Raw genomic sequence first — 26,929 nt, 5'->3', positions numbered from 1 at the left:
GACTCTGCCATGTGGTTCCGATTTTTCTGCCCATGTCAAGTCCAGAACGGCTTTCAGCAGCCTGCTGCTGCTCCTGATTTCACTCCCTTATTAGATCTCACATTTCCACACTGCCTCAGAGGAGCACTGCTCTACTGTACCTCCGCTGCGTTAATCCACAGTTTCTCCTTCCTTGCACACTAAAGCCAATTTGTGATATTGGTTCCCTAAAATGACTCATGGATTATACATTTTGCTATAAAAATTTTGCATTAAAAATACCTTTTAAAGTCTGTCTGGCAAACTTAACATGAGTGCTTGCTGCTGATAGAACAAGAAGCATTCCTCTATAAAGCGGAGATAAGCAAGGAGCACTTGTAACACTGGAAATTGTTTCTCATATCAGCAGCACCTTTGGAAATTAACTCACTCTTAAAAAACTTTCTCTGCATCAATTGCTGGGAGTGCTGCAGCTGCTCTCTTAGGAAACATAGCCACCTTTGCAAGACCTAGTTTCAGTATGAAGGTTAATTGGTTTAACGCAGGAAATAACCTTGTGGACTTTGGGATTTCTTCTTCAAATAAACGAGTGAGACTTGAGTTTGGTAAATATTCTCTGAGAAGGTGTGGCTGGTGGAGGCAACGCTCTGCACACCAGAGCATCTCTATCACAGCAGAGTACACACCAAAGCTTCTACCTGAGCTGGCAACTTGTTAAGTATCTTATTAAATATTTACAAATATTTGGAGCCCGACTGGCTCCATTTATTGGGAGGGAGGTGGAATTATTCCCTGGGACATTTATTACTATTTTGTTCACTACAAACCTAACGTGAATCAGAATATATCTGAAGTTGGGATTTCTGAATGAGCTACAGCCTGACACCTCACTGAGATACAGATGCTTCAGTGAGAGGATTTTATAATGGCACATCAAGCCACAGCACTTTAATTTGCTCTAGATGATAGCAGTATGCAAATCAGTAAAGAGAATTTTTATTTGGTGCACACCAATTTGCATAGTCAAGAATATCACACACGTTTAAGATTTTAAGACACCAACCAGAAAACACAAAAGCAGAGCTTCTCTGCCTCTCCTCATCACTCCCTACTCCCCCAAAGACAGTGCCTGACACAGCCCTGAAGGTCTCGTAACCTTGAATCCATTGCTTCGGTGGGCATTGAGGACTTCAGTCATGTCACTTACAGAGACACTCTTGTTTAGAAGATGATTTTCAAACTGGTAATTTAAACCTCAGTCAAGATTTTTTATTGGAGAGGCAGGTGACCTATTCACTGTAAGCACCAGTGACAGGACCCACGGGAACGGTGTTAAGCTGAGGCGGGGGAAGTTTAGGCTGGACATCAGGAAGAGGTTCTTCACCGAGAGGGTGGTCGCACACTGGAACAGGCTCCCCAGGGACGTAGTCACTGCACCAACCCTGTCTGAATTTAAAAAACGATTGGACTGTACACTTAGTCACATAGTCTAAACTTTGGGCAGACCTGTGCGGTGCCAAGAGTTGGACTAGATGATCCTTATTGGTCCCTTCCAACTCGGGATGATCTATGATATATATATATAATATTTATAATATATATGTATATATGTGTGTATACATATATATATATATTGATTTTAGGAAACTTTCATTTCTTCCCCATCCTATCCCAGTACTTTTACTCCCTTGGCCTGCTTGATTTTCAATAGCTGCAAACTGAAGGGAGCCATGAAGTCATGCCAGAGATAGAGAGGTGAAAGTTAACTCAGCAGCAGAGTAACAGGATAGGCAGCTGAATACACACACGGCTGACAAGTAGCAGTTACTTTATTGGATCTCTTTTCAGAAAAGAAAAAGAAGACTTTTAAGGGGGTATTATATGGGCTTGATGAAAACATTTCATACACAAACTCATATTTCTGATTGTTTCAGTAGCCTGTGCAGTGTTTATTTAGACAGTTTCCAAGGGATTTCCTGCTTTACTAAAGAGACCGCATCCTGAACATAGGATTTACATAACTCATTTAAGTCAAGTAAAACATGGGGAAGAAGCTTCTAATAGAACAGGCATTACATTGGAAAAGATAAGTTTAATGGGGAAGAGATTAACAACAACCTTTTCCCACTTTTAGCTATAAAGACTGTTTTTAAGTCACTAGGAAAAGTTGTTTGTACATACATAACAGAAGAGTTAAAGCTTAGTTAGAGATCACTGAAAATTGAGTGTACTTTCCACGTACTGAGAAATAATGCGTTTTATAACCATTGACTAAATGAAGACACTAGCGTAGAAGAGCTGTAAAACTCTTAATCACAATTTGTGATACTGATAGAAAACTTACAAAACCTTTACTAAACTTGATCTTAAAATGTCACCTTTTCATTGTTTTAGGACATTACAAATACTACCAGAGATCTCTGCTTCCACATTCTTTCTGTAAATCTTGGTTCCTATTTCCAAACACTGCTTAAACTTATAAGAGAATGAAGAGCCATCTGAGTGTTTTTCCAAAAAGGTTAAAACTCAATATGAATACATTAGTATTCCATTTGGCACAGGTCTGCTTGAAGCACAGCTGTATGCTACTATTATATGGCAAACTTTTTGCTCCCTATTTTGAAACACTTAAAAATAGAGTTGTTTAGAAAAATTAAATTTCATAGCCAAAAGTTCACAAAAACAATATTACAATAGAACTAAATTACTTAAAATCTACATAACAGACATAAATCACCATAATGCTGATAACACGCTAGATACAAATACCAACAAAATAATTTTGATTTTTTTTCCTTCAAATTGTTTTTTGTAACCCATACAATACATTGAACTAACACAATTACTGCTTTGATTAAAAGGATGCTGGTTCCCAAATTCGTCTGACCAATACCTTCCAAATCATTCCTTTTAACCTTCATATATTGCAAAAAGCATCAGCAGAGGAAAGTTGATACTTGAAGATTCTGCAATACTTCAGTACATTTCACTCCGTTATAGGATAACAAATGAAGTGTTACTGCAATAGTAAGACAGTTTATGAAGTTTTATGAAGTATGCATAGTATGATATTTCTGCATATGTTAGAATTTTTCAATTAAACTGTTAAATAGATAGGTTTAGGCAATTGGAACTATCCTAAGGTTGTGATGCTGTTTAGATGCTTCAGGCTACTTGAATCACCTGTACAGCACAAGCAAGTACAACACAGCACCTATAGGAGGGAAATTCGTAGCAATGTATCCTGAGCTATCTACAATGTCTTCAACTTAGCATTAACTAGAATCAACTGAATTCCAGCAATCTGATAGCCATTTGCCCTTTCAATTTTTCTGCCAAATCTTAGACCAACCAAGTTTTCAGGACAAGAAATATTCTGCTACATACCTTAACAGTCTGGTAAGCAACTGTGCTCAACAGGCAAAAGGTACATTCATGAAGAATATGCTGAGTTTTCCAGTACCAACAATCATTATGAAAAACTGTGTAGTAGTTTCATGATATTCAGTGCATTAGTCTTTAATATATCACTGCTGCAAAGAAGTTATGCAAATTCTTGCCAACCTCCGCTGACATGTAGCAGATTACTGCATCCTTTTACTTCATTTTCTCCATCTGTGGATCTCAACACATTTGCAAGAAACCAGGAAATATGGATAAAGAGCATGAAAAGTTGTAAAGTTAAAAATTATTTTAATAAAAACTGATTAAGAGCTCTCCCATCATTCACTAAATGGATTGGTAGCAGCTTTGCTTCCCAGCAAGTTGTCAAAGAAGTTTGACTGTTAAGAGAAGCTCTTATAAAAGCCATAGGTTTTCTTCTCTACACCCCTTGAATATCTTCATTTTGTCCACTAGCAAGTGCTGGTGTTAATAGTAGTTACAAAAAGTTTATTTAAATGTCCCTAGCTTTTACACTTTTCCCTATCTACAAACAGAAGGGTATGCACTCCTCAATGAAGAGTTCACCCTTTGAACTCACCACCCCATTTTCCCCCTTTCTTATATTTATCTAATCTACTTGAGATGCAGTTGTTTTGCTAACTGGCTTAAGTAGGAGCCCAGCTTATTGCATTATACAGATATTCACATATGGAAGTGACCACAGGCCAATTACCTCTTCAAATAGACTAGGCACATTTATTTGTATGTGTGATTCCATAAACATGAGACCACTGGAGTATAAGTTTGTATTGCCAGAAGCAATTTTGCCTGCTTTCACAGTAGCAAAATAGAACCATACTTAAAGTGTAAGAGACCAGTGAACTCCTGCCTTTGGAGTATACTAAAAGGGGGCCCCAGCTCAGCAATTTGGACGCTGAGTGGCAAACACCATCTGTATCCTTTTCCCTTCCATAAAAGGAACCTTTATAGGAGTGTAAAGGAAAACAAAGAAAGATTACTACCAGTAGTTATAAATACTCAGATAGTTAATCATCCTATAAGAATGTGAACTCTCAAGACATTGTGCTGAAGCAAATCAGTCAAAAATACAAAGCTATTGAACAAGGGTGCTCCAATAAGTAAATAATAAACTAAAAAAGACAAAGAAAAAGCTCACACTATCCCAATTTTCAGATGTTATTAAAATATACCTAAGGGAAAAACAAACCCCCACAAACAAAAAGATAGACCTTAAAAACAATAGCTTCTTATTTTTCTTAGACTAATATTTAATTTCACATATTTCCCCCTTTTGGTCAGAAATGCCAGAGCACAGCAAGCATACCTACATGGGATTATTTTAGAGCTCCAGAGCCAGTAAATTGTGACAAATACTTCCATGGAGCACTTATGAAAGCCTATCTTTCCATGCTGTTTTCAGTTAGACAGCCCTAGAAATCAACACTGAGAAGAAAAATAAACATAGCTCTAGCATGTACAGTAGCAAGAATTAGTGTTGTATCCAGACAAGGAATGAGCTATTTAAACCAGAAGTTAGTGGATTAACCATGCTAGCAGCTTAAAATGCATGTTTATTCAAGCTGAAACAAGAAGTCAGTCAGTGAAGCAAGAGCCCTTCATTGCCAGTTTGTACTCCATACAAGCAGCTCTAATAGCTTTAAGTTCTTTTTTGTTTAGGAGTTTGTTTGTTTCTACGGAAAACAGAAAAGGGGGAATATAATTGACCCAACTGGAAGCAGTAGGCTGCTATACTTGCGGCTTCTCTAGCCATACATGAAACACCAGCACCACCAAGAGGTAGTCAATGGTTAGTTAACAAAAAAGTTAGCAAAAAAACATTGAAACCCCTCCCTCCCCCCGAACTTCTACAAATCTAAAGCAGCCTACATTTATATATATACACAGATATGCCAGTACAAAGACACACAATAAGGCACTCAGCTTCAATAGGCAAGTACCTACATTTTAGCTACTCTAGCTACAAATGGCTTATTGCTTACTGTTACTAGGTGGTAAGGCGTATGTATTCTGAGATAAAATTAAAAGACAAACATGCCAGTATTTCATGACAGGGACCGTTGTCTCAAATTATTTTAGTAGAATTCCATTTGGCTGTCTAAATGTTTCATTTAAAAAAAATCTGAGGAAGTTATGCTTTCCCAAAAACTCGTTATTTCCCCTGTAGTAGTTTATGATAGCAGTAACTGAAAATAACAGAACAAGCTATATCCCTCAAAATTTAGACATCTCATCTAAATACTTTTCTTAGGGCAGACTGGATTTTCTGTTGAGCACAAGTTACATTCTCGATCTCAATTTGAAGTTTCTCAACCAGAAACTCTTTCCCTCTCTTCTTCCTTCTCGTGCTACAGCCCTTGAAAGAACATCAGCAAAACCCTCCTGGAGAAGGGCAAAAAAAAAAAAAGTATGGATTAGGGTACTTCAGTTATTTCAGCTTCTACACCAACGAAATACAAGTTTTAAATAGACACTGGCATACACCTAAAGCCACTTTCAATTTTGAGTGAAAAAGATAAAACTAAATAAAGCAGTCCTAAATAATCAGTGACATCATATGCTTAAGTCTGAATACTCAATAGCCAGCTTGAAGCATATCAGCACTGAACATTTTGCATGTTTGTTATAAATATTACTCCCTAATAAAAAGATCAATGCTGGTAAGATTTTGACTCCATGTACCTCCCCCCCCAACCCCATCCTCTTCCCAAATTTGAAAGTTATCTGAATTAAAGTGCACTTTAATTGAACTAGGTAAATTAGGCAAAACTCATTTTCACACCATTTCAATCTGCAAGCATGCATCACCTGTTTTCTCCTGTATTTGAAATTATTTAACACTGCAATAAATTGTGGTTCACATATGATCAATAGATTTAATTACATTGGCCTGATGAGAAAGGACTAACATAACAAAAGTTAGTCCCAAATTCAAATGCTAAGTTCGCCACCACCACCCCCTTTTTTAAAAATATATTAAAGGCGTTAAAGGAAGGACTTCACCATTACCAATTTATGATCAGGTGACACCAGTCACAGCACATTCCATATTGAAATTTACTCAACTTAGTGAGAAATCTGTGTATTTTATTAAGCTAGCTAGGACTCTCAGTCTATCTTCTCCAAATAACACTAGGGGGATGGGGGCATTTCTTTACTCAACGGGAACTTAATCTGTTTTTTACAGTTTCCTGAAAGCAGATTATAGGTTTTTTGACTTTTGCGACTAGAACTCTTCACGAAGAATGCAAAACGTTAATTCTCTTCCTGGTTATCAGGCATTCCCAATGACCTTTGATGTTTTAAGTGACAGAATTTGCAGGTAAAGTCACTGAAGTTTTCTTAGCTATGATCTGGGGGAAATCACTCGAGAAAAACATAAGTTAAAAAAATCAAATTAGACAACAACTTCATCTGAACAAATAAAAGCTACGTGAAAACAGTGTGAGAGGCACTGAGTACTTTAACCTATACTACTTCATGACAGATTTTCATGCAGACTTATAAACTGCTTTGATACTAGTGCGTTCCTTCTGTATAAACTCAAAATAACGTAGAGTTCTTTGTACAAGATCAGCCATACAAATTTAAGACATCAACTCAGAGAAATCCAATCTTAGAGAATCAAAACTCTCAGCCAATATTTTGGCTTTGGGATAATTCAGTTTCAAATGTATACTTCAGGAAGTTGTTTTTGTTTTTATTTTTATTTTTTTTTACTTCAATATCTTAAATATAAGCAGCAATCTACAATTGAATGCACTTTTAAATAGCACAGCATTAAAAATGACAGTACAGAATTAATGAAATTATTTTTTACATATACTCCGTAAAGAATTAAACTGTCTTAAAGATTCACTTAACTATACTTGTATTATCAATAAATCAAAAAGCTATGGAAAGAATGATTCTGCAAATTAACTCTTGAGGAAAGACAAAAGAAAATCAACAGAAACCATTCTGTCTTTGATTTCTTTTATTTTATCAAGACAACAGCTAATACAGAGTTAACAACACTGAACAAGCTGTTTTATCATGCAAGAAGTGTATTGAATTTTAATCCTTTTCTTACTACTGCTACTCAAGAGACAGTACAAGATTTTTGTATTTGTAGGGTAGAACATTTATTAACTCAAGCCTTGTCTCAAGTGTGACACAATCAGAATGTTCTGAACAGCTGGTTAGGAAGATAGCCAAGATGCAAGAAAGATGTCTGAGCCTCCTTTTCAAGGGCAGCCAACTCTTGTACTGTAGGTGCCAGAATATCCACATGGCCTTTATAGAGTCCACCTGCCAAAAAAAAGACCTAGTCTAAGTGATGTGTTCAAAGCCATTTGTCAGCAGAACTAGTAATATTCACCAACAGTCATTCAGAAAATTCAAAAAAAGTTTATGCCTGTTTTTATATTGTTTTTAAACACACTTTGCCTGCTTGCAACCCATAGGCTGTATGTAACAAATGCACAAGACAGCAAAGAATTAACATTTTTTTTTAATCTATCAATTTGTCATTATGAAGCGGAAAACCAAAAACCTAAATACTGTATAGCAGTGTAACTCAAAAGTTTTTTATTGCTTACCACCAAGGGCTCTTTTCTGCCCATATGTAACTTTCCCGTCAAAGTCATCTACTGGCACTTTTATGTCTGGTTCAATTTGGGCAATAGTGCAGTTTAAGTGTTCTTCAATCTCCCCCAGCAACTAAAAGAAAAAATAAATTAAATTACACTTATGCTCTAAGACTCCAGTTATAATAGTTTTTTTTTTTGAATGCTATTCAAATAGCTTCAACAAAAACAGTATATAGGAAACAAAGTGGGCGTGGAGACTGAAGACTAATTTTTTTTTCCAAATTCAATAAATTACTGAAAGTATAATTTGCAAAGTTTTCTAATTTCTCCTTCAAATTGAACTAAAGTTATAAACACTCCGAAGACAGATTTGTACTTCAACTGAACAGTTAAGACAGGGACTATAATCCACAGTCTTTTAGAGGAAATCAGAGTCAATCACAGAAAGGTTTGGACTGGGAGGGTTCTTAGAGATCATTTAATTCCAACTGCGCTGCCATGGACAGGGACACCTCTCTCTATACCAGGTTGCTCAAACCCCATCCAACTTAGCCTTGAACACTGTCAGGAATAGGGCATCCACAGCTTCTCTGGGCAACCTGTTCCAGTGCCTCACCATCCTCATACTAAAGCACTTCTTCCCAATATCTAAATCTACCCTTTGAGTGTAAAACCATTACACCTTGTCCCATCAATACAATCCCTGATAAAGTGTTCCTCCCCAGTTTTTGGAAGCCCCCTTAAGGTACTGGAAGAACATTATGGTCAAGCAGAAGTTTTACCTGCATCTCATTGTACCATATAGTACAACCTCCTTCTTCCTTCAGTCTAGTATTGTAGCATCCTTTTCCACGACTACTGCATACATGATACCAAACCTAGAAACAAGGGAAAACAAACTTTTAAGCTTTGAGAAATAGTTTAGCATATTCATTTTTATAGTTCTAGCATGGAAAATAATCCAGATATCTTTCCAGAGTCCCTTTCAGTTAAAAAGGAAAGAAGCAGAAATTTTTCAATGCAGGCTGTTAAAGTCAGGCATCAGCTGTGGATGGAACTTCAGTAAATAGCATCTGTTCAATTTTACTTTGGAGTATAATTACCTTTTCTTTTTCTTTTGCCACAAGGGAGATTGCCAGACCCATCCTGAAATAATGGGGGGAAGAAAGAGAAAAATGTGTTTCAACAACTATTGCCAACTTATTAAAAGCAAAAAGCACAAAAATGTACTGCGTCTACTCCGAACACATACATACCTTTCAGCTCTGCCTACTCTCCCAATTCGGTGAACATAGTTCTGTTTTTCATCAGGGAGTGTGACATTGATAACTGTAGAAGACATGATCCATGTAATGTGTGTGCATGTGTATGCATACATACACACATTTTAAATACATGAGCTAATGTCACAGACCACATAACTACAGTAAATATGCTTTTGATCACTGCACTTCTTCTCCTTAGCCCGTATACACACTATCAAATGTGAACTTAACATTCTGTTACAGGAGTTACAGGTGTCATTACTCACCTGTACCACCTACATTTAAGGCTTCCACCATAAAATTTCTTCCCCATAATTACTTACCAGCCATGTACCCGTTTTAATTAGTTGAAAGGACTGAAAATATATTAAAGCCACATGGGAATTCAATAGCTTAGTTTAAAAGTTATGTCTTACCATAGGGAACACCATGAATATCAATTCCTCTAGCTGCAACGTCTGTGCAGATCAAGAAACGGACATCTCCCCTCTGAAAACAGTTATAACAAGCAGTGAACTAAAACCGAATCAAAATCCAAGCACTAAAACAGCAGCTCTTCCTGTTTACTGCACCTTGAAGGTTGAAGGCACATCTATACATTTACAGAATACTCCAAATAAAGCTCTTCTGTAGTACAATAGTTCTTTTTGAACATGAATGGCTTGTCCAGTTTACATCTTCATTTTTCCCAGCAAGATAAGGCAAATATAAATCAATAAATGGCTTAAAAAAATCAAACCCAGTTTAATATTTAAACTATCATTTGATTTGGTTTTTAATATTCAAGATCCATTAATTTAAGAAAATAACAATCTGTTACAGAGCTTAAATTTAAGTCTATTTAGAAGTAAACATACCTCTACCCTATCAATGAAAATATCAATGAAAACTCAGAGGTCATGTTAACTGAATATAGATTTTCACCTAAAGAAACTGCATCTTATAATTTTAGGAAGTGAGTTATAAAACATCCAAACCCAATTTAATTTAAACTGAGGGGACATATTAATGTACAAGGTATGACTTGAGATATTAGGAAATGAGGGAAAAGCCTGCTAGAGTCTGCTGCATCACCTTAAATCTTTCCAGGTTCTGTTTTCTTTCTTGAGGTTTTCTGTCACCATGCAGACACACACATGAGAACTGATGTCCCTTCCTATCAGGGCCTGAAAGAGTTACTGTGCATTAATAACATCATATATAAGGTATGGCACAACACGATATAGCAAGGAAAGAAGTACACATGGGGAAAAGTCTCAGCTTGGGGGAATTTCACTTGATTTATCATCATAAAACAAACTTTCAGTTACTGATACAGGCATTGGTAAAAACAAAATAATTAAACACCTTTCCTCCTCCCTCACCAGAAGGGTTTTGTGCAGACACTTCCTCACCCCTTTCTAGTCTGTCTTTTTTCCCCAGATACATCTCTCTACCTTTCTCCTTGTTTGTCCTATTTCAATCCTCCTGTGTGCTCTCTCATATTTCTCCTTCTATGTCTCCTCATGTTTGTACTTCTGTGCGTCCTCACATTTCCTCCTGTGTCTACAGCAACTACCTCTCATTCTTACATTTCAGTAGAGGCCCCATACACCTCTCTTATTGGTTCAAATTTTGGTGCACCATGGGTTGTTTCTGTCCATTTCAAAGCTGCCCAGAACTGGTATTCATGGCCTCCTCCCACACTGGGCTAGGCCCTATGTTAAAAAACTTGGGCGCAGTCTTACTGGTGTAGTATCTGAATATCAGTGACCTTATCATAAAAGGTGTCTTTAAAATAAGCAGGAAAGGGAATAGAATAGAGTTCTGGTGAAAATACTACCTCCGCCCTGTTGGATGAAGTATTGCTCCATATTATCACAATCTATTTTTGTCCTGCAGAAAATAATGGCTTGGTCCATCTTGTGTTCTTTGATTGCCCGAACAGTGTACTCTCCTTTTAGAATTTTGATAGCTTCAGACCACATTTCTAAGTTAAAGTAAAGAAGATATTTCAATTCAATTATTTAGAAATACAAAGAGCCATCGAACAGCATGCATTTAAAGATCCTCTAGCCTTTAAGTAGACAGGTAAACATTTATTAGCAGAGCAGGTGAGCTACACCTTCAGTTTTTTCCCCTCCCTTGTCCACGTACCCCTGCTCCAAGGTAATATAATACAGAAAGAACAAAACCACTCCATTGAAGGTGATTTATAAACAAACATTTCTAGTTTACCCATCTGAAAAACATGTATTTAAGTCTACTGCATAAACCTAGAAATGAAGATTGAGGAGCATGCCTCAAGACAATTATCTAATATAATTTAGCTTTATTTCACAACAACTACAAAGGATCATTTCACAAGCCATTATTTAACATGCGTTGCAGGTTACCTGGAGTGTTAGCACCAGGACGTGTGTTATCTTTTGCATGTACTTCATCAGTCTAGGAAAAAAACAAACAACCTTCAGCCACTTGATTGTAGCAGTAGCTAAACCACATTCGATCACAAGAACAGGGGGAAGAAAACCTACCACTAACTACTTAGAATTTACTCAATGTTTTTATAAAAACCTGCATCAGCCTCTCAGCTCTGCAAAAGACTTTCCTCGATCAACCCATTAGTCACTAAAAATCCTCCTTCTGTTCATCTGCAGGACTTAAGAACCAAATTCCAGACCCAAGACCAGCTGCAATTCATTTATCCTTTTGAATGGAATCAATTGTTTACACTCAGTCCTGAAATTTCAGGTATTGTGACTGCTTCTAGCTAAGAAATAATTCTAAGTGAAATTTAATATCCTAGATTTCTTTTTAAATAAAATAATCAAATTGATGTTGTTCTTAATCATCTAAAATGCTTAAGACAGCACGACTGGCTCCATTACATAGAGATAACTCAGATTCCAAAGTTCACACTAAACTTCCACTATAAGTTAAGAAAAATATTCAAGCATTAAATATGCTGTTCACAATACTATAACCTAAGAACGTAAACATCAAAGAACCTTGAATTTAAAATAAAATATCCTTTCAACTAACTGTTTTGTGGATAAGACAGCAGAAACAAACCAATAAACATGGCAAAGATACTTCACCCTTTTTTAGTTAAGCAACTAAGAGCTAAAAGATTAATTTGAAATGTAGCATGTGTTACCTAAATAAATTTTAATTAAAAAAAAACAGAAACAAGTAGTAGCGCTATCCTGGATTTTTGTACATGCCTATGAAGTTCTTCAATTTATGAATAAATTCATGCATGGAATGGAAAAATCCCTACCTCTTTAGAATGAGTTCAGGGGAGATCATTAGACAAATTGGTTTTCTGCTGTTACATGCAAAATTTTTAAGTCACATGAAAATTTCAGTTACTTGAAATCCTTCCGGTATTTACAAGACATATTACCTAAAATAGTTTTCTTAAATATTTGTTTTCACTTCAAACTCCAATTAATTCATCAAGACAAACAGATTTAAATCCACAAAGAGTACCTTGAAGAACCAAAACCTCACAAAACAGAATCACAGAACGGGTGAGGTTGGAAGGGACCTCCAGAGATCACCTAGTCCAACGCCCCTGCTCAAACAGGGTCACCTAATGCACGTTACACAGGATCACATCTAGGCAGATTTTGACTATCTCCAGAGAAGGAGACTTCACAACCCTCTCTGGTAGAGTTCTGTCTCACCTTAAAATAATAACCTCAGAAGAGGGGGGCAAGGCACAAAATGTGTATGTACCTCCCATGGCAGACAAGACTGAATTTTTCTTTTAAGGTCAACTGCCTTTGAGTACCTCAGACAATGAAAATCATTCTAGCTTTATGGGACAAGAAATCCTCACTTGGATAAGGTCCAACAACATACTAAGCAAAACCAAGTCATTAGACTACACTTCATGGAGGAAATACTGAACTCCATTTAAGTTAAAAAATTACTTTTCAACCTTACATAATTTCATGCTAATCTAAGCATTCTGTTCTACCACCAGACAAGTTAATCTACCTTGAACTAAAGTTTTGAATATAAACACAAAGCTTGTTCATATAATAAAAAGTAGTAAAATTCTTCATGTAGATCTAGATCTGAAAGCAATGGAATAATCATTGCTAAATCATAAGAAAATGGTTGTTCCTATATTTTTCCCTATATTAGAATCAGATATAAACCTAAAATCCAAGTGAAGTAAACTCATGTTAAGACTTTACCAAAACACTCTAATAGACCTGACAAAGGAAAGTTCCAGAGACAGAAAGGTGTTAAGAAAGCCTATGGATCCTAAGCACACATGAGTTGCTAAAAATGAAATATAACTCCAGGTTATCAAGAACTTGAAAACCAAAGGCTTCAACAACAAGCTTCCCATCTGAACAGGTATCAGTTGAATGCAGAATTTAAACCCAAGATTCAAATGTAGTTTGAGATTAAATCCATTCCTCTAAAAATTGCTCATTTCACATACATCTTTCTGTAAAGTGCTTTTTTTTTTTCTTCCTCTCAAACCTATGTTGGGAAGTTTACCTGTCTCTTGTGCATGATGAGAAGAACTAGTGAAGCTACAGACCATTAGCTGTGAAATGACTGAATAAGCAGTGTGGTGCCATTGCTCTCTACCTCAAAAAGGTAACGCTACTCCATCAGGATTTTCCCCAATCATGTTCATAAGACTGTACCATTAAAAAACAGCGTTGTGACATTACAAACATCAGGCTGCTAACTAACATGGAACAAACATTTCAGAAACACTGAACTTTCAATAGCTGGCAAAGATCCTGCAACACTGGGCCTCAACTCTGCACATTAAATAAGTAAACACTCGCAAACAAGTAATCTAAGTTCCACTTATAAACCACTTACTCTGATATGATTCTTGCCAAGTCTTTCCCAGAGTTTATCAGCTTTTGGATTAACAGGCACAACTACATGGTGTACAGTTTCAGGGACAGAATCTTCTCCTTTTAGATCAACCCAGGTGGGAAAATGCATGATCTTTTCAGACAGCTTTTTCACATCAAAAGAATGCAGTGTTGCAGAACACACGATCACCTGAGAAGAAAAAAAGCCACATGAATACCAATGAAGATCAGATTCTCCTAGAACAACAACAACAAAAAAAATGAGTAAAACTGGAAGAATGTTATGTGGTAGCTGAACAGCATACTGCAGCACAACAGTGTCTCCCAAACTGGCTTTCCTCATCACAGCATCTACTCTGCTGATGAGTCAAGACAAAGTTACTCAACTATTCTCTTAAAGAAACACAATCATTTAAGAGGAAGAAAGCAAAATTACTAAGAGATGATTATTAGAGCATTAGAAGGAGTGTAAGTAGCCACTCATTTTTCAGATACATTTGTATCATGTAACCCAAATACTGATAGACACTGGACTTCTGATCTAGGATCCTAAAAACGTGCGCTTGCAAGCAATTACTGAACCCAGTGAACAAGTGCTACTTGTGGACAAGAAGTGTAACAAAGAATAAACTACTTCAAAGAAGAAATGTTCCATAACATGCAACAGTCAACAACTGAAAGCAGCGCAGACCACAAAAAAACAAGAACAAACTCTATACCTGAAGTCGCTTTCCATCTGAAGTTATCTGAGGAATCTGACTATGGATCCTGTTTATGAAGTCTGAATAACCTTGGAGAAGAAGGCCATCCTACACAGAAATAAAATGAGAGAAAAAACTGCAGTTCTTATTTGCCAGCCTACATACCTCAGTCAAATAACCAACACACTTGTAGTCTCAGAGTTCTACTCATTTAATTAGCTGAACAGGTCAATGTCTATCCAGGACATTACTACTACTAAGGAGGAAAAAAAAGGAGTATTTACAGGCACAGCTGCTATGCTTCAGAAGAAATTAAACATCTGCTTCAGCTGCTTCTCCTAGCTAATACTCCCGGGCACTTTATCTATGTGAACACTCAGTTATACTACAAAGGATCAAAGCAAGAAAGAGGCACTCATTCCACAGCATATTGAGCAGGACATATACTGGCTTCAAGACCTGCTGGGTAATCAAAAACGCTTATCTAGTCTTTGTCCTTTCAAGTTTCCTGAACGCTGTTGCTGGACAGAGACAGGGACTGACTTCACTAATCTTATAAATACAGCCTGAAATATATTTCTCTATTGTATAAAATTCAAGCAGCTTTACAGAGAGGCAACAAGAGAAAGGTGTGTGGGTTACTACACTTAGCAAGGAGATTAACCTGGACTACTCTAGAAGTAGCTAACTTAAGCACCAAATGCTACAGAGGAATGTTGTTTCATTATATCTTTTAATGTATGTTATGCTGCATTTGAGAGCAGAACTTGAGTATCATTTAGTTCTCTACATACAGCTTCATCCAGAACGAGGAATCTAACTTGAGATAAGTTAAGTTTTCCTGTTGAGACCAGGTCATCCAGTCTTCCAGGAGTTCCAACGACAATATCCACCTATGAAATACAGAAGAGAATTAACTGATCCCATAGCTAACTTGGAGGCACCACCAGCTTTGCTTAAACTTCAGTATGTGAGACAATCAGCAGGGTGATGTCCTATTTTCCATGAATTATAACCACAGATTGCTAGAATAATTTGTACTAGAGGGACATCTTGTGGTCATCTGGTCCCCATATGACATGTATCACAAGCAAAGGACAACTTCCAATTCGCTTTAGAACTCTTAGGACCCTGCCCAGTAAAATTTTGACATCTTCAAGGGCAGAGATTCCACAAGCTCTCCAGGCAACAGATCTGATTTTAAATAGGAATAAAATAAATTCAAGTATATTTCCATAGTAAGACAGTTAAAGTCTACCAACCATCGAAATAGACTTAAGATTTTGCAAGATGGAAGGGTTCACCATCACAAATTTATCATATAATCATTTAGGTTGGAAGAGACCTTCAAGATCACCTAGTTCAACCCATGACCTAACACTAACAAGTCCTCCACTAAGCCGTATCACTATGATTCATATCGAAGTCTAGCAATCTTCTAGTTCAAGCCTGCTTAGGAGATAAACTTCTGATTTTGGCAGCTAGAGACATTGAAAAAACTTCATAACAGTGATGGAGTCTCACTTTTGTGCCTTGAATAAAGGCACAGCTGTCCCTAAGGGACAAATGAATGGACTGTACATTCCATGCTGCAGAAACTAAGCTGGTTCCTCCTGTGTAGGATTGTTTTTTGGTGTAGCTTGAACTGGACAATTGCAGACCAGTTTTATTTGCATACATGTGAAGAAGTTAGTAAGAAATCTGTCTCTATCCTGATAATTTACAACAAATATTAAGTTACACTTCTATTTTAAAATTTTCAGCAGTACTCAAGACCTAACAGAACTTGATCAAATACCATAAGCATTTGTAGTGAGAGTTGCCATGGAAATGAAGTGAAAAAAGCTAGAACAGCACAATATGAGTTTGCTATCAGCTGCACGGTCTCTTTTTAGCAGGTTTACAGAAGTTGCAGGAAGCATTATTACTGTTCACCATGAGTTATTTAGAACCTAAACTATTAAGTCATATGAACAAAAATAATACAACTTACTCCTTGTTCCAGCACAGAGAGTTGATCTCTTGCAGCAACCCCACCAATAATCAGCAGTTCTCTGAAACAAACATTACATCAACTTATTTTGACATTTGGTAATTTTTTGTTATATTCAGGAGAGAAAGTATCAGGCTGAAAATTGATTCCACTATTAATAGACAGTGATTAACATTTCTGAACAGTAATTAGGAGCAAAACAGTAAAAAACCGAAAATTATTCCTCTTATATAGCATATGGTACTTCAATTTGAGAAGAGAAAGTTTTAAGTTGTATTTTAATTCAGTTATTTCATTGTTGTTGTATTAAACACTCAACTAATTTCACCGTTCGAAAAAGGATCTGTTCCTTAAAATCTTAAGCAAAAATTCACTTAGTAAGTTCCTTGTATTCTTGAAAGCTAGCAATGCAAATACCCAAGCTAAATTAATCTTACATCATAACTTGTCTCTCCCTCTCTCCCTATTACTACTAACACGCAATACCATTAATCGCACTCTTGTAAACTGACTGTACTTCAATACGTAGACACTTCTTAATTTTTTTTTTAATAAGCACAGTTTAAACAGGAACAACTTTAGACTAAAGCATCCTGTAGACAAACTTTTTTTTTGTTTGGATTGCAATCCCATGCTAGTAAGTGCAACATTTGTCCTGTGAACAGTGTAATGTGAGCAGAGCAGACCCTGTATATAGCCATCTGTTGGAGTCAGACTACAGCATAAGAATTAGAAGGTTGACTGGTAGCAGGTATTGCTGAGACTATTATCAGTAGCACTGCAGATTAAGGTCCACGTAGCAATGAAGTGGAACACCACCCACCACCAAGTCATGTCCATGGACAATGTCATGAACACAACCTAAGTATCAGATGCACTGTTACCTTAATTTGGGATTATCAACATATTTTTTGAACTGCTTCACATTGTTCAAAGTTTGTTCTGCTAGCTCTCTCGATGGTTCAACAATCAACGCTTTTGGAGCGTTTGGAAGGTTCTGTGTTTGAACCACTTGTGCATTTCCTAAGATTAAAAAAAAGCAATTAGAGACATTTATTATTGTAATAGAGAATTTATTATTGCAAACAAACTTGTAATTCTAAATATTCCATAAAAGGGAAATGTTATTGTTTTAGATTAATATTCAGAAACTACAAATAGGTCTTGCCATTACAATGGTATACTGGTCATGCAACGTGATTTTTATCTCAGAGCTTAAAAACCAAACACTTCTTTTTTTCCCCTCAAGTAACTCATTTAAGAGAAGTTTACCTATCTGATGCATTTCTAAATTCCAAGCTTAAGACTACTTGCAATTTAAATTGAAGACAACTCTGAAGACTATTGAAAAAGCTCTAGTTTTGCTACCACTACGGTGTTAGTATTCTAAGACCCTGAGTACAGCAGAAATTAAGAAATTAAAGTGATCAAAATGCATATTCAGACAACCTGAATACACAATGGAAAAATTTAAAAGGTCAAACCTTACCTGCATGTTGTGATTTAACAACACTACCATCGGGAGCCTTGCAGAGACCAATATAGCCATCTTTTGGTGGAAACTTGAAGTCTTCTTCACCAAAATTGAACTTTAACTCAGCATTCTAGATTTCAACAAAATCGTGTCATACAGATTCAAGAGACTACGTAAAACGAAAGACAATTTCACAAGTATCTTCCCCCATGAGAAACCAGCTAGACAAAGAGGTGTGCATGGAGATAGGGAAAGTGGTGTGTTTTCCCCTCCCTTCACATTCCCCTTCCCCAAGAAGTCCAAAGCCTGTCAGACAGTTTGTGCTTTGTTCTAGTTCTTAAAACTCTTTTATTCTACATCAAAATATTCTAACACTTACAGATATGCTGAAACATTTTTATGATTTTTGTTTTATTCATATTTGATGACTAAGCATAACTAAAAAACAAGCCAAAATAATTTTTAGGTTTGTACATTTCTCTGACCACCAAAAACATGTGGTGAGCCCTTTGCTCATCATTCCAGAGAGACTGAAAAAAACAAAGACGCTACTAGATTTACAGAATATTAAGAGCAAATGAAACAGGAAACTTAAGGGTTTAGGCAGACCACTTATAACTTTAGCACTTTTAAGTTACTTTCTTATCTCTGTGGAATCACACTATACTGAAGTTTAATAAAGGTAAGATAATTCTTGCTCCAAGCTATTCTACCCTTATGTTCAAGTTTTGGTATTTCATTTAATTAAGATATTCAGTATTTAGCTTGAGCAGTCCTCAAAGCTAACACACTGATGATCACTACAGTAGTTGATTACTAGTGCACAGAAGGAAACAGAGTAAAAGTGTAACTACGGTAATTGTACAGTAACTGCTCTACCAGAAATAGAGCAGTTTTCTGGAACTTGCACATCTGTGATATTCTTAAGTTACCTTCAGTACACAAGCTGCAAAGAGTGCCTGGTTCCTTATGTGTGGTGGGATTTCAAACGCAAGGCCAAGGTCTTTCCCTGAAAGTAGGGGGGTTGTTCAGTCAGACTCTGCACATATGCACATCCTCCCTCCCCAGCCATGTGAGCATTCAAGTTAAATTCCAAAGAATAAAGTGAAGAAAACTTACCATTTTTGGAAAATTTTATTTGTCCTTTATCTATATCTAGATAACATCCAATTGTATCATGCATAGTGAATTCCTATAATGAAAAGAAGTTTGTGAAACTAACAAATTTTGGGGGTTATTTAGTGTATTAAGAAAACAGTGCTTGCATTCTGCCAGCTTTTACAGTCTTCATATTTCTCTCTACTAAACACTTACTTTCAGGAGAAGCAAGTTCTATTTTTATCCCAATACTACTATCATAAACAACATTCACATTTTTGATTACACATCTTCAGTAAAGTGCCCAATTTATCTTAGATATTAAAACTTTTATTGCAGCTTTAGATTTGCTCAAATGCCTTGACAATGATAAATTCAAGTCATTTACCTGGAAGAATTCTGTATTATGAAGACGTGCATTAATCATGAGTTTAGTAGCCAATGTAAAACCAAGTTTAGAGCATCAAACACTAGTAGAAATCTATCTTCTGACTACTGAAAAGATTAACTCACATAGGAGGTACTAAATGTATGTTACATATTTAAATACTTCATTTAAATTGTTTAAAATTTTTTCATTGTAATGGTATTTAATGAAAGTTTATATACTGTGAAGTGCTTTTCAAGTTCAGCAGATCATAAGTCACTTATAAAAAACTGCAATAGCTGTAAAAGCAGCAAGTTTTACAGTATTGACAATTTGCTAATACCATAAAAAGACATTTCTACTGCGTTCTTCATATTTATGTAAGCCACGCTTAAACATTCATTAACAAAGAATGCATAGCACACAAAAAACACTGCAGATATTCGTGGTAGACGTTTTCAGAAGATTACATCAAGATCACAATTTTCATGATATATCCAACTAACTGGCAGAAATAGAGCCTGACTAACTACACCTTACTGGCACTGAAGTATGTATTTTGAGGTTTTTAGAGACTTCAATTGCCAGTATACAGGCTTCAACGCCCTTACTTTGACATTCACCAACGCATATAGATGGGATGTTGTTATTCAAGTTAACACTAAAATAAGTCAAGAAATAAATCCAAGAGATCAGTTAACCACTAACCTGTAACACACAGAAGAGCTTTATCTTCTAAGTAAATCAACATCGTTGTGGTCTAGCCACTATCATAAATCCAACATACTAACTGCTTTTGTTAGATCTGGTTAATGTGCTTTTGTCCAAAAATGCTTTGAGGTTTTATGGTATTTTTGCTTAGCAACTTTACCTTAAAAAGTTAGCACTGCTAGGAAAGACAATTGATTGCTATAGCACGTAACCAAGACAAAAAAACTCTTATAAAAAAAACAACATGAAGAAATTTGAGAAATGAATTGCAATGTTTTTATCAGTAAGTAATTCAACCTTACCTCACCATAGCTGTCAAATTGCTTGTTGTGAGATTTCTTACCAGTGCCACCAAATCCAAAGCCAAATTTATCAGTGCCTGAAAACAAGGCACAGTATGACCTTTTATTGTTTGGCTGACAGTTTACAATCCCTCCCCCCACCTCCCTCCAGCTCTTCTTTGTCCATTATCATTTATATTGCCAACTGAAACATTTACGATGTAAATAATACTCAGTGCTAACTGAAGACTCCTAGTTTTGATGTATTCTAAAGTAATCTTTGTACCAGAATACTGATTGATTTTACTGGTCTCTAGTCATCTTCATAAAAAGACTGAAATAAAAGCAAGAAAGTCACAATAACCATAATCACCATCTATACAGACTTCTTACAAGCAGAAGAAAATTTGTACAAGTTTTGAATTCACTGATATCGCTGATCTTCCCAAGGAGTCCCTTCTCTGCAAGAAGAGAGCAGGATTCCAGCCATTCCATAGTGTCTATAGGATTCCAGTAGATCCACCTTATGAGGAAACTCACCCAAATCTAGTGATGCCTGCATAGTTGACCAACCAACTCTGCACAAGCCTTGATCATGACAAGACACTTCATAGTAGTATTTTCCTTTAAGAGAAAAGAGATCAAAAAACACCTTAATTTCAATTTCATTGAGGTGGTTCAGTTTGGCAGTCCAGAATCACCAAATGTCTAACATATCCAACCTCTGCTGTAAGTCATAAAAGTTCCTACTGTGTTAGGGTGAAAGGGTTCTGTAGGTACCTATGTATCTGGATGGAGAAACAGGCATTGGAAAACAGCAGGCCTAAGAGAGGAAAAAAGTATGTGCTCAGAGGTAGCGTGTGAAAGTCTTCACAGAACTGGTAAGCTAGTGAGATACCTGTGGTTCTCCAGAATCCACAGCATTTGATTAAACTCAAAACCCCAGAGGTCTGCCAAATCAGTGAAAGACCACCAGCATGCACTAGCACTGACAACTTGCTGTGTAACTTGAACCGTGTTCAGTTGGTTGCCACGTATAGACAGACTACAGGACTGTGTGTACACCTGATAAAATCCGACCACTCAAGGGTCTTTCTGAACACCCACCTAGAATTACTGGAGTCAGTATGACTCTCTGCTTCCAACTAAACAATTAGGATTGGCCTCCCAACTGTTACTCCAACCAGATATGCATGAAATCTGTGCATGCACGTTCCTATGGGGGAAATAATCAGAAGTACTGTGTGGATAGCTATTTCCTATTTATAGCATCTTAATAAAATATGTTCTAATGAACGCCAGTTATGAATGCATCACCTCTGACTCAATCCCCTATCAGGAAAATGCAATTTACAAGATAAGGAGAGAAAAATAAACTAAAATATTTTATTTGCCTTTCCAAAGTCTTCAGCTAGCAGTAAATTGAGTAACGGCACATTTGCTTAGATAGACTGTAAATTTTAAACGCAACTGTCTACATTAACAACAGGAGATAAGTGGGTGTTTCAGCTGAGATTTTTAGGAGCCTCTGAAATACATTGTTTTATAGCTACCTTTAGTCACGCCTCTAGTTGCTCTGCATCCATGCCATTCTTTCACTTCTCTGCTTTGACAACACAGACCATCTGATCCAATTGCTGAAAATGACAAGACAGTTTGAGTTAAAGAAAATGCTTTTTTAACAGCTTTTTAAAGAAAGCTTTGTACATTTTATTTTATTTTTTTTTCACAATGTGAACATCTCAAATACAAGAACAATTAAATCAGCATTAAGACAACTCACCAAAGGCTGATCCTCTATCATATGGGTTCATCTGCCATTTATTGAGCACTAAGTTTGAAAGACAGAAACAGAAAATTCTTTAGAGCAACAAGGTAAGCCTGGGGAACTCAAATTCAAATTTCACATTGTCTCTGCTATCTAGCTTAATATTTTGGGAAGACAGCCTTATTCCAAATCAATTCAAACCCTCTAGGTCAGCAAAGGCCTAAAAACTTAGGTAGAGAAGCCTAATGCAAAGCTACTCTATGCAAGTTTGAATTATTCCATTAAATACAGCACAGATTAAATTGCTTAAAAATACAACTGAAAACAATAAAGACACTTATAAGGTAAGCCAGAGTGTAAATCAACTGCACTGTCAACACTGCAGCAGTCATTATAACTAAGATGAAAGACTAGAACTTCCATTAACATTTTCAGAATTTCGTTATTACAGTTATTGTTGGTGACAAGTCTCAATCTATAACTACTATGGACTGAACACATTTACCAGCTTTCAAGTCGCAAATCTGTTTAAAAGGACATATGTATTAGACACTTGCATACTGTGAGAATAACACCATGATTACAATCCATACTGTATCAGCAGGTTCTGGCCCTGCATATTGCCATCTCAGTTCAACATTTCCGAATTCAAATCTGTGTAGTCCAATGCATCCCAGTTCTTTCCATGAACATCATTAAATTTATACTTGTAATTTTATATTATCTGAAGTAATTGTATTCTATTCATATTACCCCAAATTAAAAAAAAAAAGTATCTGTTTAATGGCAAGGCAGGCTACCTTTACTTTGTGGTGTTATGGAATTTACATGAATTAACAGCAGTCTAAACTTTAGAAGTGGGATAGATGAAAGCTTACCTGCTCCGCCAGTTTTAATAGTTGCTTTCCCTTTCTTCCCTTCCATCTGGTCCTTCAGTGTTTCATACACAATCTGGATAACTGGAATGCTAAAAGCCTAAAATATAATGTTATTTTCCTTCCACAATCTATATAGGTATTTCCATATAAGCAGACAGTCTAGTTTTCAGTTGCAACATACACGGGTTAGAAACACTTTAAGACATACCTAAGCATATGCTTAAAAACATATTCAAATGTATACATATTCTCTCTGTATGCATACACAAATATATACTATGTCTCTCACCACATAAATACTTTTACTATCTACTACTTTCTATTAGAATTAAATTTGATTACTTACACCAGTTTTTCCACTGCCTGTTTCTGCAGCCTACAGGAAGAAAAAATTAACAGCTTAATCAGTTACAACTTTCACAGTAAGGATTGTTCTACAGTTCTATTTAATGAAACTATAAATTAAGGTTACTTTTACCTTTTACTTTTTTTTAAACACAAAACCTTTCCAATGGACTTGGAACATAAAAGCTCCCAGAATTCACCAGGAGAGCTATCTATATATGTCTGAGTTCTCAAGGTGCTACAGAAGATTATAGGAGGCATTACTCTGATTATGGAATTGAGAACAGATCTGCAGAAGGCATGATAAAATCAGATATCTTTAAGGCTATTGAGACTGAAGCACTTGTTGAGATGGTACTTGTCATGTTCCATGCAGTTCTGTGTCAAGTGAAGAGTAGAGTAGATGGTATCAGTTAGCTTTCACTATCATGTAGCAGTGCCTGTCAAACTGTCAAGTTGTCAAAAACTAAAGCCTAAGAAGAATGAATTCCATCTGCAAGAACAGGTGGAAACAGACCAGAAACTCAATGTTTTTTAGTTCAAGGATGTATTTTTCCACTTAAGAAGGACAAAAGAGCTAGCATAACTACAGAGCCCTCTGGAAACAATGCACAAAGAACATTCAGGCAAAAGACACAGGCTTCCTTGGAACAGGGCTGTCCTGCATACATACCATCAGCACATCACCACCTCCCAGGATCAATGGGATAGATTCTGCTTGAATATCTGTAGGAAGACTACAGGAAAGAACACATTAATACAAATAGAAGTTATCAGAATAAAAAAAAATATTTTTGCTTACACAAGAACTTAATAGACATCACTTCAATGTATCAGTCACACAAGGTGAAAGTTATTCTTCCTGGTTTGCTGCTAAGGAAGTGAAGAGGTACAAATTTACATGGAGGGTTTGGAGTAGGTGATGCACTTTGACAGGAAGTGACAAGTGCATGCAGTGAATTCAATTGCACCCTGACAAGAGGTCTGTATCTTACCTCACTATGCTAATGACAAAAGGAAAAGATTAATTATTGATTCCCAGATTTCCTCCCTTCCAGTATGGTTCACTTTTAAAGCCATTTACATAGCCCTCATTTAGACAATTCCTACTTAATACTGGAAAATAAATTAAAGAAATAAACGTAACTAGCATTTTGAAACCATCTCAGCAAATTAATGCCATGTATACAGGAAAAGAATTACATAAATTTAGACTGTCCATACAGATAACATTCATTCCAAATGACAACTGAAAACAAGCTTTAAAATACTGAACTTCAACCAAATAAGCAAGTAACACCAGGAAGGTGTTACTCTGGTAAAATAACACACTCAGTCATCAACCCTGAAAAAACACAAATTCAGCCCACAGTTTGGAGAACACTTACTGAAAACGCATCATTTAAGTGACAGTAATTTCATATAGCAATCCCACAATATATAGTAAATAAACCAGAAGCACAGGGACTTTTATCAAAGAAATGACACTGAAGGATAAGCTGTCATAATTTGCTCGTCCAAGCTTATGTGTTACCACCGCAGTTACAGTTTGTGATCTTCAGCCACTCACACTATGAGGAAATACAAGAGATGCAGCAATGCTAAAAGGAAACATATATCTCTGCTGTCACATTACAAAAAAAGTGGGTATTTTAAGAAGCATGTGATACATTACTGAAAAGCAAATTAGATTTTGCCAGGCCCAAAGGTAAGCCTACTTACAGCCAATCCATCTCCTCCACTGCTTGAGCTATCTCAGGCATAACACCCATTTCTGTAAGACAAAAATAATTAAAAAAAAAAATAACAAGCAGTGTTAGTTACATCAACATAGCCCAGAAGAAAGTGTTTACACTCGGAAATTTTCAACTACAAACAAAAAAAAATATATATATATATAATGTTCTTTAAGCAAATTTTTACATGCTAGTCTTCACACTGTCACATGCTAGCTTTCCACACCCGTTGTACACACATGCAGAAAGCCAGCACATGACAGTGTGTATACATACACACCAAGAACTTGGTTGACATACACAGATGTATGCAGCCAAAAATCATTCTTACATTTGCTATAGTAATAGGAATATCATTAAGAAGTGGGGGAATGTTTTATTTGTATTATTTTCAGAAAGCTTCAGTTTTCAAGTATTAGTTTTTACTCCTAAAGCCTCAGACAACCCACATAATCAAAAAGCTTTTTCTTAGCAACAAAAATTACTATTAATTGCAAATTAAAGATAAATCCCTTAAAATTCTTTCCACTTTTAATACACTTCCCATTTATGCTGATTAAGTTTTTCTAGGGTGTACTGAAATAAAACAACTAGCAATGATGCTATGTAAGTTTTCCTCCACTATACAATAAAAATAAACCTATCCACCACCCAAACTCATCTCCAGGTCTAAAGAAGGAACTTCAGCATTTTCTTTGATCATGATGTACAGTGATTGGTTGTCTGAGTGTGTATATGGGGGGGGAGCGAATAGACAGCACCAATAGTGATGTGTACTGCTTCAGGAATAACTTCTTACATTACGGTTTAAACAGATATTTTAATCATGACAAGACACTGTGGTTGTTTAGTCTGGGGAAGAGGAGGCTCAGGGGAGATCTTATTGCTTTCCACAACTACCTAACACAGGATGGGGTTGTTCCTAAAACGTTTGGAATCACTGCAATGCACAGAACACTTGTCATAAGCCTCCTATCATAGAAACGACCCAGATTAAGGAACCAGCCTTAACTTCCAAACAGCCCCATTTACCAGGTGCACCCATGCCACAGACCCACAAAACCCAGCAAACCCATTAGGGCGAGAACGCCTGCGGGCCTGCCAAAGCCCAGGCAGCCAGAAGAGCACCTGCGCCTCCACAGGCCTGCTGCGTAGCAAGGCACGTACTGCAGCGAGCCCCAATCGCCCACGGGGAACCACCTCCTCCCCTCCACCCCCACAAGGCCCCGTCAGACCCAGACCCCTGAGTTGCGTCCCAGCGCTTGGCCGCCCCCGGCCCTACCCCTCACCACATACCCGAGAACGCCGCCATCTTTGCACCGTCAGTGTCCCCGTCCGCAGAGCGCAGGCGCAGCACAGGGCTGCCGCTTTATGGCGCCGGGGGGCAGCAGGGAGCGCCGCGCCGCGCGTTCCGGCCCCGGCCGCTTCTGTGTGCATCGCGCATATGGGTCCGGGCTGCTACGTGGGGAAGGAAGGAAGGGAGAATTATATTCGTTGTCTG

General features: G+C 36.8%; 1 protein-coding gene across 1 annotated transcript; it reads right to left on the bottom strand.

The window, feature by feature from the left end:
- Positions 1-7,363: 7,363 nt before the first annotated feature.
- On the bottom strand, positions 7,364-26,827 carry DDX1 (DEAD-box helicase 1). The gene is made up of 26 exons (XM_080583783.1): positions 26,725-26,827; positions 25,415-25,466; positions 24,366-24,429; positions 23,694-23,723; positions 23,348-23,444; positions 22,485-22,532; positions 22,255-22,338; positions 21,242-21,325; positions 20,723-20,799; positions 19,364-19,436; positions 19,177-19,253; positions 18,260-18,374; positions 17,655-17,793; positions 16,771-16,831; positions 15,572-15,670; positions 14,796-14,885; positions 14,078-14,266; positions 11,614-11,665; positions 11,061-11,207; positions 10,313-10,404; positions 9,655-9,727; positions 9,230-9,302; positions 9,077-9,119; positions 8,756-8,851; positions 7,983-8,103; positions 7,364-7,692 (listed from the first exon to the last, which is right to left on the bottom strand). Exons 1-26 carry the CDS (start codon positions 26,738-26,740, stop codon positions 7,562-7,564), a joined length of 2,223 nt encoding a protein of 740 aa, XP_080439909.1. The 5' UTR covers positions 26,741-26,827; the 3' UTR covers positions 7,364-7,561.
- Between the last annotated feature and the right edge of the window lie 102 nt (positions 26,828-26,929).

This window comes from Anser brachyrhynchus (assembly GCF_964034855.1).
Source record: "Anser brachyrhynchus genome assembly, chromosome: 3".
Lineage (NCBI taxonomy): Eukaryota > Metazoa > Chordata > Aves > Anseriformes > Anatidae > Anser > Anser brachyrhynchus.
This window is presented reverse-complemented; position numbering and strand designations above follow the sequence as displayed.